The sequence below is a fragment of the Falco naumanni genome, chromosome 4, assembly GCF_017639655.2.
Source record: "Falco naumanni isolate bFalNau1 chromosome 4, bFalNau1.pat, whole genome shotgun sequence".
Lineage (NCBI taxonomy): Eukaryota > Metazoa > Chordata > Aves > Falconiformes > Falconidae > Falco > Falco naumanni.
The window spans coordinates 33,114,264-33,136,608 of record NC_054057.1 but is presented as its reverse complement, the minus strand read 5'-3'; the positions used below and the strand labels follow the sequence as shown (position 1 = coordinate 33,136,608).

The 22,345-nt window shown below is 36.7% G+C and overlaps 1 protein-coding gene across 8 annotated transcripts in view; it reads left to right on the top strand.

The window, feature by feature from the left end:
* Positions 1–22,345, top strand: part of PHF14 (PHD finger protein 14) — a 165,982-nt gene that overhangs the window by 131,803 nt on the left and 11,834 nt on the right. The window contains exons 18-19 of one of the 8 annotated variants that reach the window (XM_040589120.1): positions 45–158; positions 1,861–1,943. The exons of 1 other annotated variant lie outside the window; for it this stretch is intronic. In XM_040589120.1, coding sequence (XP_040445054.1) covers positions 45–158; positions 1,861–1,932 — 186 coding nt within the window. In that variant the 3' untranslated portion in view covers positions 1,933–1,943. Of the gene's footprint in view, positions 1–44; positions 159–1,187; positions 1,221–1,860; positions 1,944–15,227; positions 15,288–22,228; positions 22,247–22,345 lie in introns of those variants that run through there. 6 more of the 8 variants (XM_040589124.1, XM_040589121.1, XM_040589122.1 and 3 more) reach the window with 6 other exon arrangements.

The following is a 22,345-nucleotide window of genomic DNA, read 5'->3' as shown; positions in this document are numbered from 1 at the left end:
ACCAACACGCTGCTGAGGGGTCTATTTGTCTCTGTTGCCCTCAGGACTCCGAGCCGTCAAATGAGGTGGTCTCAGAGGCCCCAGGTAATGTGGTACCCTCCACCTCAAGAAGTAGCTCTGAAGAGCTGGTATCGGTGGCACAGAAACGTCCAGAAGAGGTAGGACATTCTGTGTCTATTCTTTTTCAAGATTAACTGTTTGGGGATACACGTTTGCCTCTGTTTTTCATGCCTAGTGTTGTTTTGCTCATAGCAGAGACTTTTGATAGTTAAATCTCAATCTTACCCTCCCATACCAACAACATGCAAGACCAAGGTAAATCTCAGGACCTTGATTCACAGTACCTGTAAGCCAGGTACGTTCCATCTGCGACCTTTTTAATACTATTTCTTATTATCAGTGATATGGAAAATACTTTTCCTTGTTCCTGTCTTTCATGCCATGACAGTAACAGGAGTCTTGTCAGATTCTGGCAGATTAAGCTTTATGACGCTAATGAGTCAGAAGTAGAATCTATACGTAGGTATATAGGTAGCTGTCAAGCTTTTGTCATCCTTCACTAAATTTAAATACAGCTAACTGCTCCATTGTGCAAAAGAAAGACCCGTGTAGATGTTGTGCCTTTTCTTGTGCCCTTTTCCAAAAAAATGGTATTAGATGCTAATGATGTAGTATGATCATAAGTCTGTACTCCCTGTTTTTATAATAAGAGGTGCTGGCTTGTAAGATAGTTCCACAATGTAGCAAATGACTTCTTTTATGTTCCTGCAATGCGTACTTGTCACCATACACCATGGCTGGAGGAGAGGTTGTCTGCAGAATTCAGACTCACAACTTCATTTTGTGGTGGCAATCATCCTTTCAGAGAACCATTATTATCCTTAAATTCACCATTCCTGTGAGAGAGAAGTCCTTCATTTGGAGTAACCTTAACATTCTTAGTTTTGGCTTCTTCAAACAGTTTATTTGTTGTTATTATTATTATTATTAAAGATATTCCAGGTACCAGATAATATAAAGACTCAGCTTTCCTGCTTTTTTCTCAAATTTCTTTTGACTATGACATTGCCAGTAAAGGACAGTATGAAATACTAGTCATAGAAAATACAGTGCCATTTATTAGTTCTTTAGTGCAGCCTTTAGATAATTATCAAATACCTTCTTGAATTTTTCCTTTCCTCTGATAGTCTTGTCACTTTGTCTGAAGAAGAGGGAACTCCGCAGTACAGGGCCAGGAGAATTCTTAAGAGTGTCTTCTGGATTAAGACCAAATAGGTACTTCACTTATTTTGGAGTATCACGATATATTCTAAGATAGAAAGTCAGATATCACGTCTAGGTAGTCCTAAGGATAGAGTAATAGAAACTTTTAGTATTACTTTTGTATATATTCTTGAGTAGCAAAGGGACATTAGGCTATGGAGGGCCATGAGTTCTGCCTCTAAAGTCTCAGCTTTGCCAGCTTGTCTCACTCTACTGGAGAAATTAAAATTGAGAGCAGAGATGTTATTTACAAATAAAAATAGAGGAAAAGTGCTGCAGAAAGAGGAATGAAACATGGTTATTTAGTAAAAGGCGATGGAGAGGAAGATGGATATACAGGTTTTTGCCTTTGTGGAATAAATACTGCTAAACTGTGGGGGAAAGGAAACTCCAGAGAACTGAAAGATGGAAATACACCTTTTGGATTTTACTAAATATCTCAGTAATAGTTTATGTTGAAGGTGTTTTACTGAATGGGGGGTCATAAAGTATTATATGTGTTTTGTAAGGGAACGAGACTTTCTCCAATCATATTTACTGCAATTTATGTGAAAACAGAGAGGTGAGTCAGAAAGAGTTTTGTGGTTGGATTTGCAGGGAACCTTGAGAGGGGAGCAGCAGTATGCTGAATTTCCAAATTCAGAACCCACCATGAAACAACCCATCTAAGTTACACATGGGTAAGTCAGCACAGTAAACAAATACTTGTGCATTACACCTTAAATAACAAGTAAAAAAAAAAAAAAAGTGTTTGCAGAATTTACTTCAACTAATGCCTTTTTTATTTCTTGTTTTATTTGAAGTCTCCTGGTACATCACTCCCTTATATTCTTTCAGTGTCTGCTTAATTACAGCTGCTGACTGATGCATTATTTGTATAATAATTTATGTCTCATCTGAATTCAACTCATTAGTATTGGTGAGAAGGCAGTTGTTAAGGAAAAGTTCAAATGCAGCCATGGTAAAGAGATAGGAGAAAAGTTTAAAGAAGGCAAAATGGCTAATAGCTACAGATTTTAGGAACGTGGTGGAGAATTAAGAAGGATGTGGAAAGTGATGTTTAAAAAGAGTCTCAGACTTGCAAATGTGAAGGAGAGACAGCTTCTAGTAGGAGAAAGTAATGAATATCCCATGATTTGCCACATTAATTTGTATAAAGCGTAGGTTTTTTTCCTGCTTGCAAAATATTTCCACTTAGATAGGCCATACTGAATGTAACTCGCAGTTACATGTCATCGGTTTTATCTTTGTGGGATGTCATTGATTACTCAGATGAGGCTTTCTTTTGCTTGTCCAGTTGTTCTTCCTAGTAGAAATGATGTTTGAATTTTGAGTTTTTTGTGGTTTAACCCCAGCCGGCAACCAGGCACCATGCAGCTGCTCACTCACTCCCCCCACGGTGGGATCAGGGAGAGAATCAGAAGAGTAAAAGTGAGGAGACTCATGAGTTGAGATAAATGCAGTTTAATAGGTAACACAAAAGCCATGCACACAAGCAAAGCAAAGCAAGGAATTCATTCACCACTTCCCATGGGCAGGCAGGTGCTCAGCCATCCCCAGGAAAGCCGGGCTCCATCACACAGAATGGTTACTCGGGAAGACAAACGCCATATGCCAAATCTTCCCCCCCTCTTCCCCCAGCTTACATATACTCAGCATGATGTCATATGGTATGGGATATCCCTCAGGAAAGTGTGTGTATTCATCAGTGTATTTCAGATGCAGAAACAGTTTGGGTTAAAAAATAACCAAACTGTGTTTGAAGTTAGAAAGATACCTTATTTTATGCTTTCAAAAGCTGTGCAAACTTCAATAAAATTTACGTTTTATAGATTTGAATGCTTGAATGATTTTAATTAGTATCTCTCCTAAAATAGGGAAGTTTCTTGTGTGATTGATGAGTCAATATTGTATATATCTATTGCCTTTTTTTAAGAATTTGAACTGAGAAATTGGAATTCAAAGAAAAATTTGATGCTTTTGAAAGGAGACAGATGTGTGCCATCCTAATTTCAGTGTCATTTTGTTAGACCTTCCTAGCAGTTTCTTAGGAAACTGTAGAGTAACACTGTGTTTCATAGAATGTTATACTAAATTACATGGTTTTGGTAGTTCCTCTCCAATAGTAATGCTTAAAACAGGAATTTTGTTCCCACAACCCTTTCAAAATTCAGAAGCACGCTATTTTTGGTATGCCCTGAGTCAAAACATTAAATTATGTCTCTGTTATCACACATTCTTTGCCATGAACTGATGAAAGAAAATTCTCTGGACGTGTTGATTAGTTAAGATGTTAAAATGTTTTAAATGTACACAACCACTTACTTGAATAACACTGTAGGTGTTTGATAAAATTGAAAGGCTGATGGATTAGATTTTATGACTCTTACTTTTCTGGGTCACTTTCACTGTGCATCTGGCAGTTGCTGGATATTTAGTAAATGTATTTATGTAGTTTTTAAGATTAATATACAGTGATGTTGAAGAAAGTGAAGGTTTGTTAAAGGAGTTTTGCTTTCTCTTTTTCATGTGGTGGCTAAAGAGCAAGGCGGGTGGGCTGTAGCATTTCTCATAAGCAGCACTTTGATCCACAGGGAGTGATGGTGTCTGTGGTTGGTTATCTAAGTAAGAAGAGACTAGTTTTGACAGTTTCCTTAAACCCGAATCTCATAAGAGGCATATCCTCTTCTTTAATTAGAAGTAAAATAGAAATACATGAGTTATGTGTATTAATTTCCTTTGCCGATCCTGTGGCAAATCAATTAATCATGTTTTAATAGTGTATCCCTAGAGGCTAACAGAGCTGTTCTTTCTGAATGGCTGCATTGCCAGAGCAGTACAGATACAGATTAAATGCTATGCCATTCTCTATTTTGGATAAAAAATTGAATTAACCAACCAACCAACCCCCTACTTTACCCTGTAAAAAAGCATATATGTATATGTTCTGGAGCATTTTAGGGTAAAATATGAATGGCATGATGGTAGCATATGAACATGAATAGCTTATGTATCTGTGGTGCTTTCGCAGTGCTGTATTGAAGCTATAAAAGCAGTGTGAAATGTGATTCTCAACTAAAGAAAGATTAAGATAGATAGGTACCCATTAATCTGTTGCTGAACTATTAGACATGCAGTGCTTGCAGTTTATCTGGAGAGAGCACAGACTTTTTTTTCCATTAGTAATGCACAGCTGAGGAATAGTGTTTTGTTTTATAGGAGGAGATGTGTCCCACACTTAAGTCGTCTGCCATTAGTCATAAGTATGGTACAAGCAGCTTAAAAGGTTTATTGAATTCAGTGTTAAAATCATTGCAATATTCTTAGAAAATCTAGGGGAGCCATCTGCATTATTTCATATACAAGCAAAGGGAGCATTTTTTAATTTTTATGAACACAATTGGCAGCTGATCCTATCTTTTGTTTCTTGAGTTACCTTCCTTCCTTGATCTCTGGATAAAACCTTTCCTGACAAGTCCCATTGACTCTTCCAAGGTAATACAAAAAGAGGCTTTTTTTAAAACCTGAAGCTATAAACTTCATCAGCAAAGCGTCCAATCCATCCTTATGATATTTTATTACACTGAGGTGTTGGCTTTTTAAAAACCTGTGATGTAACATGTTCTGAAAAAGTTGAACAAAAAATAATTCCATGGCAAAGGATGTAATAATGCTCATGTGATATTTTATCTATCTGCTATAATTAGAAGTCCGTTAAATAACTGATTTTCCATTACTGACATCTTTCAGTTGAGAAAATATCTCAATCGTCATGTTGAATAAGAATTGGCAAGAAGCAGAAAGTTGATTTGCACTATTAAGGAACACAAGAAAATATCAGAGAAAATATAAATTTGTGTGTCTATCTGTATGTATAAATGCAAAGCTTTTATGCTTGTGCTTGTGAAAAGGCTGTGCATTCTCTTCTGAACTTCATAGGCGTAATATCTTCTCTCTGTTTTGTGTAGCTGCTAGCTTGAACTCAACAGAAGAATTGTGTCAGACTGTTGTTGCTATCAATGTGTTGGTCATCCTGACACAGTTAATTGGAAAAAAAATACAGTTACCCACATAGAGTGGGTTGAGCTGCATATTTACTCTTGAACACTAATTTTTTTCTTTAACTTCTGAAGAGCTTTCCCACTTAGAAAAGTCATTGGAAATTTCCATGCTGTGTGGACCTAGCAGACTGTCTTCTGAAATTATAAGCAATAATTCACTACTTATTCTGTATCATAGATAAATAATCACCCTTTATATCAGAAGTCGTAAGACTGTGATTTTGGAACAGAGGTTGATTTTTACTCTGAACCGGCTGCTACACTTAAATCAGGATGTTCATTTTGTGCAACACCACAAACACTACATGGCATAGTTTAAGAATGAGAAGAAAATATGTTAGGTCATCTGTGTCATCCATGCCCTTGTAGACATAGGACTGATCCCTCTGGTGTATTTGGTAGTAATTTATTCTAGTTTTAAAACTCTGAGCGATGATGGTTTTCACACTTTCAGAGCCTTTTCTTTTACACTCTCGTTCAAAGCACCTTACAGAATGTTTATTGGACTCCTCCTCTTTGTTTTCTTTGAATGGCAATGAAGAATTGCAACAGATTGCAGATCAGAAATTGCTATGCATTTAGGACATCTTCTGACCTGAGTCAGATTTATTGTAGAGAAGATTGAAATTTGGTTACTTGGCTGAAATTTGGTGCTTTGGCCCATAATCCAGCTCCTCCTTTTAGGGTATGGGTTCCAACCATCAGACTCATTTATCAAAATAAAAGAGTTGATTCATGTATTCAGATCATTTGGCACTCAGGACATTTCTTTGGTTTTACTTTTTATGCTTCTACAAGTAATTATTATGGTTACTGTAGGTCCCATTAATATTTCATAACAAATGTGCTAAGCCACATGCCTAAAAAGACTTAGAGTCTGTGTTAAAAGTGAATTAATAATGAACAAAGAAGTGAACATAATACCTTTGACTACTGAAGTGATCCCTCTGAAAAACAAACTGGGAAATACAGTAAGCATGGAAATGCGCTGTCGTTAGGAATTCATATTTTCCATCTGATCTCTTCATATGACTGTTTTATGTAATCTTCTTAATAAGAAAACATAAAGGTTGCAAGATGGCTGGAAAATGCTGTCATGCAGTTCTGCTTTTGAAGTCAAAATTTATTTATGTATATTTAAGCTGTAAATGGCCTTACGGAATGAATGCTCCTAGAAGAACATTATTAATTTTAAAAATGAATTAGGTCTGTTTAAAACTTCCACAAATCCTAGACATTTTTCTTTATTTAACCTTTTCACAGTCTCTGCCCTTCTTTAAAGTACATTCAGTCCTATATCATCTGTTACTCAGGAAGGTATTTAATACATGACTTGGCATCATTTGCATTATACAAGAAGATTAACTTTACAAGCTCTGCTATTAATCTGAGTAGCTCTACATATTGACCTATGAAAGAACATAATTAAGTTAGCTTAATTAAGTTAATTAATTGTTACACTCTGATGAACTTACTATTGAGAGGAAATTAAAGGCAAATAGAAAATGGCATTCATTGGTTTGAAATCATATTTTAAAGGATTTTACAAAGCTACATTATATTTAGATGACGAAAATATCTATTGTATAATAACCAAAGCAGAGGTAATTAAAAATGTCAAAAGCTAAGACTCCCTGCAGTAGTCTCTCTTATTGCCTGACATTGAGCCATATTTCTAAAAGCAATTAAAAAAGCATGCTAGAAATTTAGAGAATAACTGTTGTGGGGTTTTTTTCCCCAATACCCAAATAATTGAATTTAGAAACTGACCCCACTGCCTACACAGGAACTGTAGAAAAAGCACACTATCAAAGTTAAGGTAAGTGTTAACATCTGATATCACACTCTCCTTTGGGGGAGAGGAAAGGGTGAAGGATTGAAAGACAGCACAGGGCAGGGAACGGTACCCAGTCAAAAGTATGTACTCACACATCAGCATAAGAATGCCTTTCTCGTGCAGTGATGGAGGGGAAAAGACCCAGGCTCCTGGAATTTCCTCTGTCAGCTGCATTTTGCTTGTCAGGAGTGCCTGTAAGTTCGCTGCAGGAAAATGTTCAGAGTTCAGCACAGATCCTGTGTGTGGACAGACCCTCCGCATGACTTCAGCATCAGGCTTGATATGCTCTGATGTGTACCCTGGAGATCATCAATTCCAAGTAGGCATAATTAATAAAAAGTAAGAGAAAAATGGCCAAACATGCAAAAAACGTGCCACAATAAATGCTGCCAAACGAGCAATTTATTAATCGGTGACATTCATTAATTTTAATTTAGCTTTTGTTTGAAATTTATCTGTGTGAACAATTATTAGTCCTCTATTACTTTTATCACACACCACACCACATACACACACACACGTGCGCGCACACACACACTCTCTCTCTGCTATATAGATTTTCTGGATGGCATCCTCAGATTTTAGGATTTCATGCTTTCTTTCTGTTGTAAAAATGAGTGGTTTAAATCAAATGAAAACAGTATTTTCCCTGTGGTATTATTCTTTGGCATTTCCAGATCACATGAAAGGGTCATTGATATGTGGATCCATTCTCTGGAAAAATAGCAGCATTGAAAATGGGAAGCCAGTGGCATTTAGAATCACTTGTGTACAAATTTGTATTCATACTCTGAAAACAGATAAGTTGGAATTTCATTCCTTCAAAGAGGAAAAAAGTATCTTTCCTTCAATTATACTAGATTCTTTTTCAGTTGGAAAAAAAAAAAAAAATCTGAAACACCCTTTAAAATGGGTAGGATCACAAGAAACAATTAAATTACAGCTACTGTATATTTAATAAGACACGTTGTTCAACACCTTGCCCACAAAAAAAAAAAAAAAGTTTTTGTAAATTCAATTTGAAATGAACATGTTATATTTGGCTACTTTAAAGTGTTATGGACCGTTAAACAACTTGTTATGTTTGAAGAAGAAAGAACAGCTTTTACTTCAGTTTAAATGGCATGCTTTAAATCATTAAAAAAAAAAATTGGCTAGAGGAAGAGAGTGGAAAATGGAATGAAACATTTGAATTTAGCAAGCTTTAGGTGGGCAAATAGCAGTAACTTGTAAGGCCGTTTCCCACCCGCTGTATATTTCAATAGCTGAACTGATGTCAGTGGACTTCAGTGTACCTGTGTGCTCTGTCTGGTTAGCTGTGACTGGATTGTTTTGAAATGTTCATGCCATGGCATGGTACAATGTCATGTAAGCTACTGTTGTCGTTTGCTCTGTGGCACGTGATACACAATGGAAATTGTTTTCTGGAGGAAAGTAACCGTAACACTTTTCTTCAATATGTTATGTACACACTCTTAATGTTATTTTTTCTTTCGTTTCTGAGGGATTTGTTATCTTCTGTCTTATCTGTTATATTTGAATGAAAAATTAAGCAAAAAACATTCTCTGGTCCTTGTATGCAGTGTAAATATTAGACTTCACATTGGCCTATGTGAATAAAGCAATTATACTTTTTCTAAGTGATATATAATGTCAGAAATTTTCTGGTTTGTTTTAATATGACAGGTTGAAAATATCATCAGAACCCTTTTAAGTTATTATAGTCTAGATTTAAGATAATGAAGCTTGAGCACAATTGAAAATTTCAATGTCACCTTTAAGGTAACGAAGATAAGCAGAGGTCAGTCAGTAGTCATTAATAACGTAGGTTATATAGATTTTTCCCTACCCAGTTGTTTCAGGGTTATCTCTGAACCATGGTGCAATCCCAATAGTGTTGCAATGCTGCTTCATCAAAGTGTTGTTTCTGTAAATTTCTCTACATGTTAAGTAGAATATTTAGACATTGAAGAGTTTGTATTACCTAAATATTTTAGCACAGTAGGATCAGTGATGTGTTATTTATTAGAAAAACTCTTTTTGCTATTAATGCGTGGGGTTTGTGATATTCATATATGCATTACTCTACACTGGTTAACAGTAATTTAAAACTAAATTTATGTTCACACCAAGTATGTATTTTCTGAAGATTATGAAGTAGATTAGCACACATCATTATCTTTCATAGCCCTCATTGACCTGCTAAATCCTTCTGAAGTGAACTGTTTTCCTCTAATTATTTTTTTATTTTTTAAAAGTGGCTACTCAGCTATCTTAGTCTCCAAAAAGCTCTAGATTACCTGGCATGCCTAGAGCTACGTATTCTATGCTATAGTTGTGGGCTTTATTTTATTCAGACACTGTGAAAAAGTCACTGAAATACAGTTACATTCAGAGACTTGGACTCTGATGAGGATTGGTATCTCTGGGAGTCTGGTTCTCCATTATCCAGTCCTGATGTGTTTTACTCTGGTAAGATTGTTGTTTAAATTGATTGAAGTCAGCACAGGAAATTAGCACACCCCTTCTGTCAATAAAGATACTTTTCTGTCCTCTCATAAGGACTGCTTTGGTATTATTCCGTATTCCCCATATACACAAAAGAGGTGGAGATACACCTGCTGCACAAGTTAGCTGGCCAAAATTGTTTGTCTAAACCTCCATAGACTGTGCCAGTGTTCACTGAGAAAGATGCTTGCAGAGGGCTTTTCAGGGCACCCAGAGTAGGCTTTAACGTAGGGGACTGTGTTTCACTGTTGGCTAAGACAGGGTTCCTGAGATGCTCTGACAATTCAGTGGCCAGCAGAGCAAGTCCTCAGTCAGTTTACATCAGCCCAAGCCCACGCTTCTGCTGAAAGGGCAATCTGTTCGTGCAGCCTGCCCACTGGTCTTGTCGGACCAGAAGATGACCGTGCTGGGTTGGTGGGCTGATCTGGCAGACCATGGGGTGACATCCGTAGGGAGCGGAAGGGATGCATAGCTGTGGACAACAACTTCCCTCTTCAGTGGCAGCTTGCAGTTATGTGGTCCAGAACTGACAGTGAGACTGCACTGTAATTTTGGTGCTCTAGAAAAATTAAATGAAAATAACCCTCAGATTACTTGTTAGTGTTTCTGGCTTTAATGTATTGGCCAGTTCTTCTGTATTTATTCATTTACAAGGAGCACTTTTTCCACATTTTACAGCTCTCCTCTCAGTTTACCCCACAAAATCAGGCTCGTCGTATTTGGGTTATTCAGGAGACTGACTACAATTAAGAGCTACTGCTTAATGTAACTAATGTAAATCCTGCTCTTCTTTCTGCAAATTAGGATCAATTACTACTTATAAGATTTTCCAACAGGTGATTAGTTACACAAAATTTAGTGTGATTTGGTATCTAGAACCACAGGCAATAGAATGCACAGAAAGTCATATATATGTGCTTGCGTCCTTATGAATATTTTTTGCTATCTTTCTCAGAAAAAATCTTTTCAGACTATTAGTGCATGGAGGCATATCCACGCCTTGCTTGTGGAAAACTACCACTGTTAATTTGGATTCAGCAAGGTTTAGGGAACCATGTTCGAATCTAGAACGCAAACCTGAGCATCTTCCATCCAAAAACAGAGTAAATTTAAGTAGTAGGTTCTAGCTGGGGGGAAATTTACAACCAGAATTCCAAAATGACCAGTCAGTGTAGAAAGTTGCCTTAAAGCCGTACCATTGAATGACAATAGAATTGTTCCCTGTGTGTTTTCCAAACCTTTGACTGTGCTTTGCTCCAGTTACCCCCATAATTTCAATAGGCTTTTTGTGTATAGGTGCTTACTATAGGTAAACTCAATCCAATATGGATCACACAGGGTGGGTATTACGAAGATAAATATCCATAGTTTAAGAAGATAAAAGACAAGCCTTTAGAAAATGCCGCCTTGGAGAAGTATAGAAAAATAAATGAAAAGCCAAAATAAGGGCATACTTTTTCTAATGTACCTCTGAATTTGGGAGGTCAAATACTCAAAATGGAGGATGAGATGTGAAAAAGTAGGAAGCATGAGGAACGAAAACAAAGGAGCAGATATTTTTTCTCCATTTTAGATGCTTATTTTTATTCTCATTTTCTGACAGTCTTCATTTATATAGTTAGCTCTGGGAAGAAGATCTCGTGTAAGTCAGCATTTAAAAATGGAGTCATCCATAGAATATAATTTTTGTGTGTGTGCATGCTGTGCAAAATTTTAGATGTTTCTTCTGGAAAATGTTGCTTGTTTTAAAAGCCTCTTTGTAGTTTCAGTGGTGGTGTTTGAAATGGGGGTAGAGGCAAAAATGATGCAGTGTCATTCAGAGCCTGCAGATAATCCAAAAGTCACCATTGTTCATATTTTCGCCTGATAAGCAGCAGAGTAAAAATAACCCAGTTTTGACGTTATATTGTTATTTGGGAAAGCTTTCCGTGTCTGCAAAGGCACCAAGTTGCTCAAAAAGAGGAAGCGCATTAAAAGGTTTACAAAAAACCAAACCCAACCACTGTTCTTGTAAGAAAGACTGGGCAGAGGAAACTTTGTTCTTCACCACAGGCATGACGCCCACCCTGCAAGATCTCTCCTTATGCCATGGAGGGAAATACATTTGATCCCTCCCTCCCTGCCTCAGGATCTCATGTAGAAACACCAAACACTTAGAGAAGAATTGAAAATAACCTTCTATTTGAATTACTTTATCTGAGATCAAAAGGTGGAAGAATTCATATTGTTATTTAAAATAATATTACTCTTCTGAAAATCTATATTTTCTAAATTCCTCCTATGATACTAACTATTTCAGTGAAATTTCTTTATCTCAAAGGTTATTTGATTTAGTAATAACATTTAATTTGGGAAACTAATAGGGATAAATTTCATTTGTTCTTGGCTTCATGTTGCAGTCTTCCCTGGGCATCTGCCTGTGGCCGTTGAAGGCGACAAGAAACTCAGCTAGATAAACATTTGTTATTACCTAATTAATGAAGCTCCTTATTCCTTTATGCCCAAAGTTAACTTGCCAGTGTCCAAGTGGAGTGATAAAGCCAAGAAATAGTGTCAAAAATTAAAACTGTTCGGATGCAATATTGCATATGTGCTGTGGTTTCCGTTTTTTTTTTTTCTTTTCTCCCAAGTCAGCATCTATGAATTGTGTTTTACAGCTCACTGTTACATATGAATGTAGCACATTTAGAAGATGGATTAGCCGTTTTTTTCCAGAGTATTATAACTTTAGAACTTCCTAAATTTTATTTAATGGATCAGTGCTAGTTTATTTGTATTTAAATCAGTATGCATTTTAATTTGTATTTAATAAGCAAGGGGTCTTTATGTTACAGTCTGTGAAGCTCCCATAACACAAATTAGCAAGTGATTCTGTGCAATTATATATTATACCTTTCTCGTGGCAATATTACCCCAAGAGCTTGTCATTTTGAATATTTATTTTTAACTAGATAATTTGTATTGTGTATACATTTCAGTTTTGCAATCAGGGCTATATGGTTAAAAACACTGAATTAAAAAAAATAAAAAATCCTTACCTCAATGAGCTTCCATTTCTGGTATAAAACCAGCCATTGTAGATATTAAAAAAAAAAAACAAACCACATGTATTAGTTCTGTTTACTACCTTTTGGCTCAGATTTGCACTTAGTAAGAGATCGTTTATTTTTTAAAAAGCAAAGGCTGATAATAAGACTGATAATACTGTTTCAGATATTCAGAAATTTCACTGGTTTTTTTCCTACAGAGTTTATTATTCAGTGGGTTATAATAGCCTCTACTTCACTGCATAATATAGAAACTTAAGTTAGTAACAGAAACCAGATTAAAGACAGTGAACAGATCACACAATGGAACAAATGGATTCCTAGTCTTATTAATTGGTAAGCTTAAGCTAGACAAGTATTGCACATACAAACTGGGAAAATGGAAGGCTGTTTGCATAAATACTTTTCCATTCTTAAAGCACGTCATTAATAGACTCTATCAAATCAGACCAAGGATCTGTATCGAGCAGCTTCATCATCCATGTATGTAGTCAAGAAGTGAATGTCATCAGAAATCACTCGGCTTAAATAGGAAAAAATGTCTGTGTTTTTATTTACACAATAACCTCAAATGCTCATCCTCACAGTGGCAAATTTTTTTGCCCTTTGCTGTTCTAAGTGTCACACATGTAACAATTATTCATCATTCCATAATGGATCATTTTTATCAGAATCCTGTGTCTCTTCTGTATACATAGAATAAATATTTATGTTTTCTTATTTTTCTGAACTAGAAGATACTGATAGAATAGGTTTGAAGTGTCAACTATAATTCATTGCCTGCAAAGAAAAGCTTTATACTGATACTGTGTGAAAGGAAAAGAATATCTAAATCATTTCAGCAGCAAGCTTATAACCAAGATAATATCAGCATTTTCCTTGAAAATATATCTGCCATAAATTAAAGGAGGTCTTCAGTATTTTACTAAAATGCTTCTGACAAGTTTAACCCCATCTTCAACAGGAATGTATGTATGAATACAAAAACCTTTTTTTAAAAAAAAAAGAAGTGAAGGTCAAGTGTAAGTTAAAACAAGCTTGCAGTAAACTTCATAGTAATTCTGCAAATATTTTGTTTAGAACATGTTAACAAATTATGATGCTTATTTAGTATCAGTCTATAGGTACACATTTTATTGTTATAGAAAGCTTAATGTATATGAAGCGCTTTTCTATTTTGTACAACAGTAATACAGTTTGCAAAAAAACCCATGAAATATATGTACACTGAGTATGTTTGAGTTAACTCTTAATTTAGTTAAAATTAGCTTTAGCAGTAAACGTAATAGAGGGGAGGTGCATATCACAGTATGTAATAATGTTTAAATATATACATAGCAAACTAATTGGGTTAATAAGATTATAATTAGAATTCTAAATATGTTTGTAATGAAGCATTTTACACACAAATACTATGGTTCAGTATCTTGACACATTTTCAGCTATGCTTCGTTTCTTGAACAAGAAAATGCAGGAAAGTGTTGGTACTATTTGTAATGAGGTAATAGCACAAGAGAAGAGTTGTACGTGGTGAAGCCCTGCACCTGTTTTGCAGAATTCATAGCTGTCCCTTTATTATTTCATGAAACTGTTTGAAGTACTTTAACAGGTCCTATACTGCCTTTCTTTATCAAGGGGAGAAATGTGCCCGGTTCCCAATCAAAAGCGAGTGGTTAAGTTTTGTGCTTGCTTTGTGAGTGCTCTTTCCCCAGGCCCTGAGCTGCAGCAGCAGCAGCGCACCTCCCACATTTACAGCCACTTGCTCTGGAGAGCACACATCTGCTGGGAGTTCTCCAAGGCATATGGTCAGGAAAGACATTTCTTTTCTGGAGCCAGTCGCACCCACAAAAGACCCAAAGTATCTGTCCCAGGCTGGAACAGCTTTTTGCAAATAAGTAGAAAGCTGAAACCAAGTCTCAGGGTTTTTGATGTATGTGACGATTTTACTTTGAACTCCAAGTGGTTTTTTTCCTGCAATAAATTTAACTTTAATCACTGATTGCACTGATGTTGAAACAAGCTGGAAGATAATCATGTGTTTACTAGCAAACATGTGAAAATACAATTTTAGGGGGTATACCCAACATTTGGGTTTAGTACTGCCTAGAAACTTGATAATTTTTTTCTTTAAAAGTATTAAATATTAAAAGAAAATGTGAAAATGCACCCTTCCTTTCCATGACAAAACCACAGGAGCAGTCCTTCATTTTGGAAGCAATTAGTGTGTTAGGAAGGTCATTAATGCAAGGCTATGCATTTGTCCCTGCTAGTGACATGAATAAGCTAAATGATCTTATGGTATTTGCTGTTGTCAAATTGCATTAGCATCTTAGGCATAAGAATGTCATTAACGTGAAACCAAAATTAATTGCTATGATAAGGCAATAAAACTTGTTTAATACTGCATGATCGGTAGCTTGAAAGAAACTTGCAATTTCAATTTTAATTCTTTCTGTAAATATTTCCAGTTCCTACAGACTCTGAATCATTACCTTTTGTGATTATTTACAGATGGAGTGGAATTTATTCCTGGATGGGCACTCTGCAGAGTGTTAAGGGTGACTCTGCTTGCCATCATGTTTTTCGCATATGTATTACGGAATTGCTGCACTATCCCATCCTAAAATCAATGTGGAAGATAAGCATGATGAGTTATGTTCTGGGCATTGCTTGTACTGTCCACTGAGTGCATCTTGTGTAAGCAAAATATCTAACTTTCAGAGAGCTTAAATGCAGGAAAGATGAGTCTAAGTCACAGTCACTATAATTAACTTCAGTTCTATATCAAACCACATAGAAATTAAATGATTAGCTTTGGTCGTATTTCACTCAGGTTCTTGAGCATCTTTTTTAAGTTTATGCTGTTTATGTACGCTGAATTTTGGTCAGCCACCTCAAGAGGCTTCAAAATAACACAGTACTTGAACCCAAACAGCTGCCTACATGCAGGATGAGAACCACCTTTATTTGGCAGGTTCCACTGTTTATTAGAGAGAAGCAATGGCATTGATCACGTTTGTATCTATTAGTGCTACACATTTGATTTATAAGCAGAATCATACTGGAAGTATTGTTATTTTCTGGACAGCAGCCAGCCATTTGTATTTGGTCTTGTCCTGCATATTCACTGGGTCCTCTCACCTTGTGAAGACTGAGTAAGTTTACTAAGTAGTAATAAAGGCAGGAAGTCAATCGAATCATTCCATTTCCACCGACTACACTAAGTAAAATTTAAACTTTTTTTTAGGGTAAAAGCTTTTCTTTCAATGTTGTTGTACTCAGACCAAAGACGTTTGGTGTCAAAAATAAACCTTGTCTAGGTGGACAAAATGCAATTCAGAATCAGTAAAACTCAGCATTTCATTCAAAAAACTTATCTGTCTGCATCTGTATGGGTCTGCTTCTGCAGAACTATCTAGAGCTTTCAGTTTATTGCATACAATCAAATGTATGCTAAAGAGTTCACAACAGCCCATTGTTATTTCTTTACAATATCTATTTCTGTTTCAGTATAAGAGAGATACTATATGAGGATATGTCTGTATTGAAATATGAGGTCATACTTTTTGGAAATCGGGCATTTCTGTTAAGCTGGCACATGCTTTTGGCCATGAAGAGGCATGCTAGGAACTTTGCATTCAAAACTCATTTTTCAAAGAATTGGTTTCTGGTGTACTGTGGAACAAGTTCATCAGACAAAAACTGTATTAGGCTACCAATGTGTATAGTTGCATATAGCAGAGGTTGTTCTCACTCTGGAAAAGCCTCAGTATCTTCTGTTCCAGGAAAGTGGGTACATTACAAGTCAGGTTTTTGTGCTTTGAAATGGAAATACTGAGAAATACCTGGGTGTCTTCATCCCTTCCTGTACCGCAGGAGCCTGCCTACGTTGCAGAACAAGTACGATGCCTTCATGGCAGACTGAGCGGGCACACTACTTTTCAAACACAGAGCAATAATTCTGAGGCAAACAAACTCCAGGATCATGCAATCTGGTAGACGTCAATTGACTGATGGTGACTTCTGCATTTCAGCATGAGAATTTGCATCTTCGCAATGCTCTTTGAGGAGCTTGCTTCACATCTTCCAGAAGCCAAAAACTTCATTAGGGAAGCCTACCATTTGTCAGAAATAGTCATATATTGCTCTTTCCATAATAGTGTTCCAGCTAGCTCTAAGTGCATGTCTTGCTTAGAAATTTCAGCAAGTCAGCAAATCTTGCATTTGAAAATGGTATTTCAGTGGAGACACTCAGGAGGAATACACCTAGGGCTTTTTGAAGCACTAATTTCTTAAACCACGTAGGCTTGATTGTGCCTTTCAGAGAGGATGAAAAAAATTATTAACTGCAGAGTATCTGCTGCTTGATTTTGCAGGGCTTGATAGATCACTGGTTCATAAACATTACTGTAGAAAGCAGGATGCACAAACCAACCTATTAAGGAGATCTAGCCTTTCATTTGTTTGGTCAGGCATGACATTTTGTTGTCAATTGACTGTTTCTATCCTTTCCTGCCATGGGTTACAAAATAATATGCCCTGAGGAAATGAAATTCAATTATGCATTTAATATTTTTGGATTAGTGGGGAATATGCATCTGGCATGGTGAAAGTAGGATGGGTTTATCTATAAAAGTTAGTTAGAAAAATTATCTCAGTTGATATAAATATGATCACAACCTGCTGTATTCCTCAGAAAATTTGTAACACTTGAGAACAAAGGCTGCTGTCGTCACTGTTAGAATCTAAATCTTTTTTCAGGCTGATGAAATATTAATGTGAAGGGAGTTCTAAAATATTAAAAAGTTTGGCTTATGAAAGTGATGATAGAAATCTGACACTGTGTCCAAAAAGGATTTAGGGGCAATGGCTGACATAAGAGCTTACCAGCAAGCAGACCAGTGCAATGCAACCAGTTCTCCGCTCGACTCCAGCCCAGCCCCACTAAAATTTTTCGTTTTGTAAATTCCTTTTTCATTAAAAGACTGGAAGTTTAATTTTCCACATACAGAATAAGAATGAAATGAAATACTGGAATGAGTAGTGACTGGATGCTGCTAAGTGAGGACTAGTGATTTAGTCACGGAGTAGTACACTGCCCAAAGGCGAGAATAAGGTCTGAAATCTGGCAGGTTTTGTTACTGGCTTTGGAATAGATAGGTGGACTGTTACTTAAAACAAACAAGCTGAACACATAGTTGGAAAATTAATTTCTGTGTTGTATGCTTTCATCTGAAATGTTTAATTTTTAGACTCCCAGTCACTCCTGGTGAGGTGGATAAAGTATGCTGCTCAACAGGATAAACCTCAGGTTAAATATTACTTCATATATTCCCTATCAGGAAATGGGAATCCTAGCTTAGAAGGTCTTTATGATAGATGAATGAGTTGAAAATTACATTTATCAGTGAAATATTCAGTGCCTGTCAGCATTACAAAACAGACACCATAAGTGGTGGTTTTCTGGTTGAAACACATTGCCATAGTCCCCAAACATGTTTCTAATTTTTTAGAGACACTGGTGCCTGTTTCAGTTTTTCCTCTTGGATTCCCTTAAATGACAGATTAGAGATAAGATTATGATTCAGATCTTAAAGAAGGCAGTTCAACTGCCAGGTATTTCCTTTCTAGGAAAATCTCCTCAGTTTCCCTACCTTGAACATATCTGTAAGTGGTAAGTTGTTATTTCTACCTTATCCTTGTACCAAGAGATGTTGTTTAAAGGAAGTAGATAGAGAACAGCAATCAAAAAAAGAAGGGCTTGTGTCTGAAGGATAGGATGCCAAGAAGATTTTAAGTGTTATCCTAAGGATCTTCAGGAACTTTCCTGATTAAAAAGATGATAATTTTGTAAAGTAAACTGTGAAAGGTAGAAGAAAACAAGCCTCAAGATGGCGAAACATCCACCAAAGGGTGAAGTTCTACACAGGTTGAGAGGGCAGCCAGAGGAAGTAGTTTATGGGAGGAAGGTGGTACAACCTTAAGACATATTATTTTCACTGGCTTTTGTCTAAAGCTATCAGCTCAAACAAAACAACAAAATGGGCATGGAGAAAATTCCCTTTTATTCTTTGTATCGACAGATAAGACCTTGAAAGTGAAAGAATGTATTTGGGATTTTACCCGAGGAGCAGGGAAGGGCTGCCTTGCATTTAGTGAAACTATTCAGACAAAAATCTTAGATCTCAACCTGGATCACTCAGAGAAACAACTGGAAAAAGAGAATCACAGATGCAGCCTGAATTTTTACATAGGCCAGGAATGCAAATCCTTTCCATTAAGCAAGAATGCTAGCTTATTGCTGAGAGCCAGTGCAGGCAAAATGCAGCTCAAATCACCTTGGAAAGAATATTACCAGGAAATATATCTTCCATTTTCTTGGGTCTTCTTCCTTCTTCCTGCACAATTTTTTTTGATTCTGCAGCTTAACTTTGAAATATCCTGTATAAAGAAAATCCTTATATCTTGTGAGAAATTGTGGAAATTATTAAGGGAACAATTTACCTTTCTGGAGGGAAGTGTGTAAAACTGACAAGTTTGGCTATGCAAAAGACACTCCACTAAGGAGGTGTTTGCTGCAGAAATGGTAGAAAATCCCATTTTGTTTTCACCAGCGGTAGCCGGTTGAGAATTTAGCATGGATCCCTAAACTACAGAATTAACTTGGGTTGCCTGCTCTTGGCTTGTATTTGTTGTGTTTACCCACTGTGAAGGGAAATAGGAGAGCCACAGTTAGGTACTCGAGGTCATTAAAGTGAGCTGCCAGTGAGCTCTGGCACCGGGTTCACTCGCTTTGTGCTTTCTGCACATTCTGAGTTCTAGGACTTATTTTTTATTTATTTTTTATTTTTTTTATTTTATTGACATCTGCTTTTAATTTGGGTAGGTACCATTTTCTTTCTACTGCTTCTGCTCAAGGCGTAAGTTAAAGAGAGACCTCTATGAACAGATACTGTTTTGGCTAGGATAAAAAGGTATGTGGCACTGAATATTGTGATGGGAATATCATAGTGGTATGCTTTCATCAGGCTCAAGCTGCTTGAAGATTGTTGGGGTTTTATTTTTGATTTAAATATCTGGTGAACCTCACTGTGCTGACAGGTCTGACATCGTATCCACAAGCAGTGAGCGGCAGCGCTGTGTGGCCTTTGAGCCATCAGTGGACCTTTGCAGAGCTTCTGTAAAGGAAACAGAGTGATGCTGGTTTTCTGGCCCTTCCTTGCCACGACACGTAGATGGCAAGCCGCTGGCACCCAGAAGTGTCTGTCATTTTCAGGACATTGTCCACATTGCTCCCTGTTAATCTGTCTAGGAAAAAACAACAGTAGCGATGTTCATTGACTAGGAAATTATTGTTTTCCATGGCAATAAATTTTGAGTAAAGGTTTTCTGAAGGGGCTCCTGTCTCCTGGGGTGGGGTGGGATGTTTAAGGTATGCATGGGTGCTTTGGCCTACAGAAAAGAGGGGATAAGACCTGCTAATGAGGAAGCTGTTGCTGACTAGCGTAGCTTATACACTTAGGGGCTACACCAGCAAAGTACCTAATGCTGTAATAACCTACAAATCTGAGCTATTTAAGTTGGGATAAGTGTTACAATCAATTATTGTTGCTTTCAATAGGGTGCCTGTTCCTCTTCTTTTTCTCAGACTCGGCTTCTTACCTGCCTTGTTGAGTCATGTCTTGATGTGTGATAATTATATCCAGTCATAATTAGTACTGAACGCTGATTTCTACAAGCTATCTGCGGGTTAAACTTCTCAGTTAATGATGAGCTGACTGTGTGGCACTGGATTAGCACCTGGATTCGATTTCTAACACACTTCATTTCCAGGCATCCTCTTTCAGTATTTTCACTACACTTTAGTCTATATTAAGGTGGAAATTGGATTAAAAAGACAAAGTGTGAAATCATTTGCTGAAGCAAACAGAGTGTTAGTGCCAAATTTTGTATAAAAGGACGCTGCTGAAAGGATTGTGGGTTGCTCTTCTAATCCACAGAGAATCCCTCCGCCTCTGAGTTTTAAGAACTTCATTTCCAAATACAATGCACAGAGGGTACATAAACCCCTGTTAAACAGTTCATTTTGTGCAGTCTTCTCTTGTTTGTTTATGGTACTAAACATGTTGTTTTCAGCCTGGAACAATCTCACTCATGCAGAAATCACTTTGTAAATTTAAATACTGTATTAGTGACAGCTCTGTTCAGAGCAAGCATTTTAATCTGTTGGGCAGTACCTATAGCTGTCCTCCTGTAATTAAAGTTTTTAATACAAAAGAAAATTTTGCTATTTATTTTTCTCAATGAAATAAAGATTTTCAAGAGCAAAAATTGGTTATATGTAGATGCAATGCTCGCTGTGTCTGAAAATGTTGTGTTGCTAGGGCAAATGAATTACTGCTGTTCTTGGATGAAGAGAATATTGTGTGTGAAACTCCCACTGTCTCTTGAGTAAACAACAAAGTTTGAAATGTAAGCACAAGACAGGACATAAAAAATATGTTTTAAAAATCCAGAATCAGAAACTCATGTAATTCTGGGCCATAACCTTAACAATTACCATCACGCAATGCAAGACAGCCCAATTATGAAAGTATATTCACTTAGAAAAAAAATTATCTAACTCAAGCTGACCACTGCAGCTTTCACAGAGAGGATATTGACTACCACTTAAATGCTATTAGGATGTGGTCTTCCTTTGACAGCAGGTACTTGTCCTTCTGAAAAAGAGGACTACACGCATCATCTCCATTTTATCCTGCTGGCTGATGTACTAGCGCTGACTTGGTAGTTGCTTCCTTATTTAATTATGTTTTAAAATTTGACTCCGTTCTCTTTTCATCATTCCAAACCAGACACCTTTTTTTATGCATTGCCTTCTGATTGCTCTCAAAGCATCTTTCCAATTAAATAATTTCCTGATAAAAACAAGTTTATGTGAAGTAGAACTGTTTTCATATGCTTTATAGCTTGCTGCATATTATACCATATTGTATATCATAAAATTCCTGCTATTAATGGTTGTTTACTTTTCCTAGAGACAAAAGATATGCATCAGAATTTAAACCCAGACAATTTCTTGCAATAACTGCACTCATTTTATGTCTTCTTTACTGGTTTCAGAAAGAACAGGTGATGCTCTGCACTAGAAAAGTTAATGCTTTTAAAGCCTTCTGTACTTTCTGAATCTAATAACAATGACAGCACTTAGCACTTATATAAATCTTTTCATGCATAGACCTCCATCCTGACTTTGGAAGTAGTAGTATTCACATTTTGAGGATAAGTTCTTTAATGTAGCAGTGAGTTCAATTTCCACACCCTCCAGGCCAAATACATATTATAGTAGGGGGACAAATGTCAGAGATTTTTGCTGAGAAATTCCTCCTCTGAACCTCAGACTTTGCTTTACTATAGACTCATGCATTAGCTTTATCCTCATTTCTGTTAGTGACCCTCCTCTAGATTAAATCCTATTATGTACCACTCTTCCATTTCTTCCTCTTTTCCAGTGACATCTGCCAGCTCTCTATCCAGAAGTTCTCTTCAGCTTTCTCCATACACCGTGCTTCATATGGGGAGTTCTCCCTTGACCTCAACTCTGTTTTCCCCACAGAAGCACACCTCTA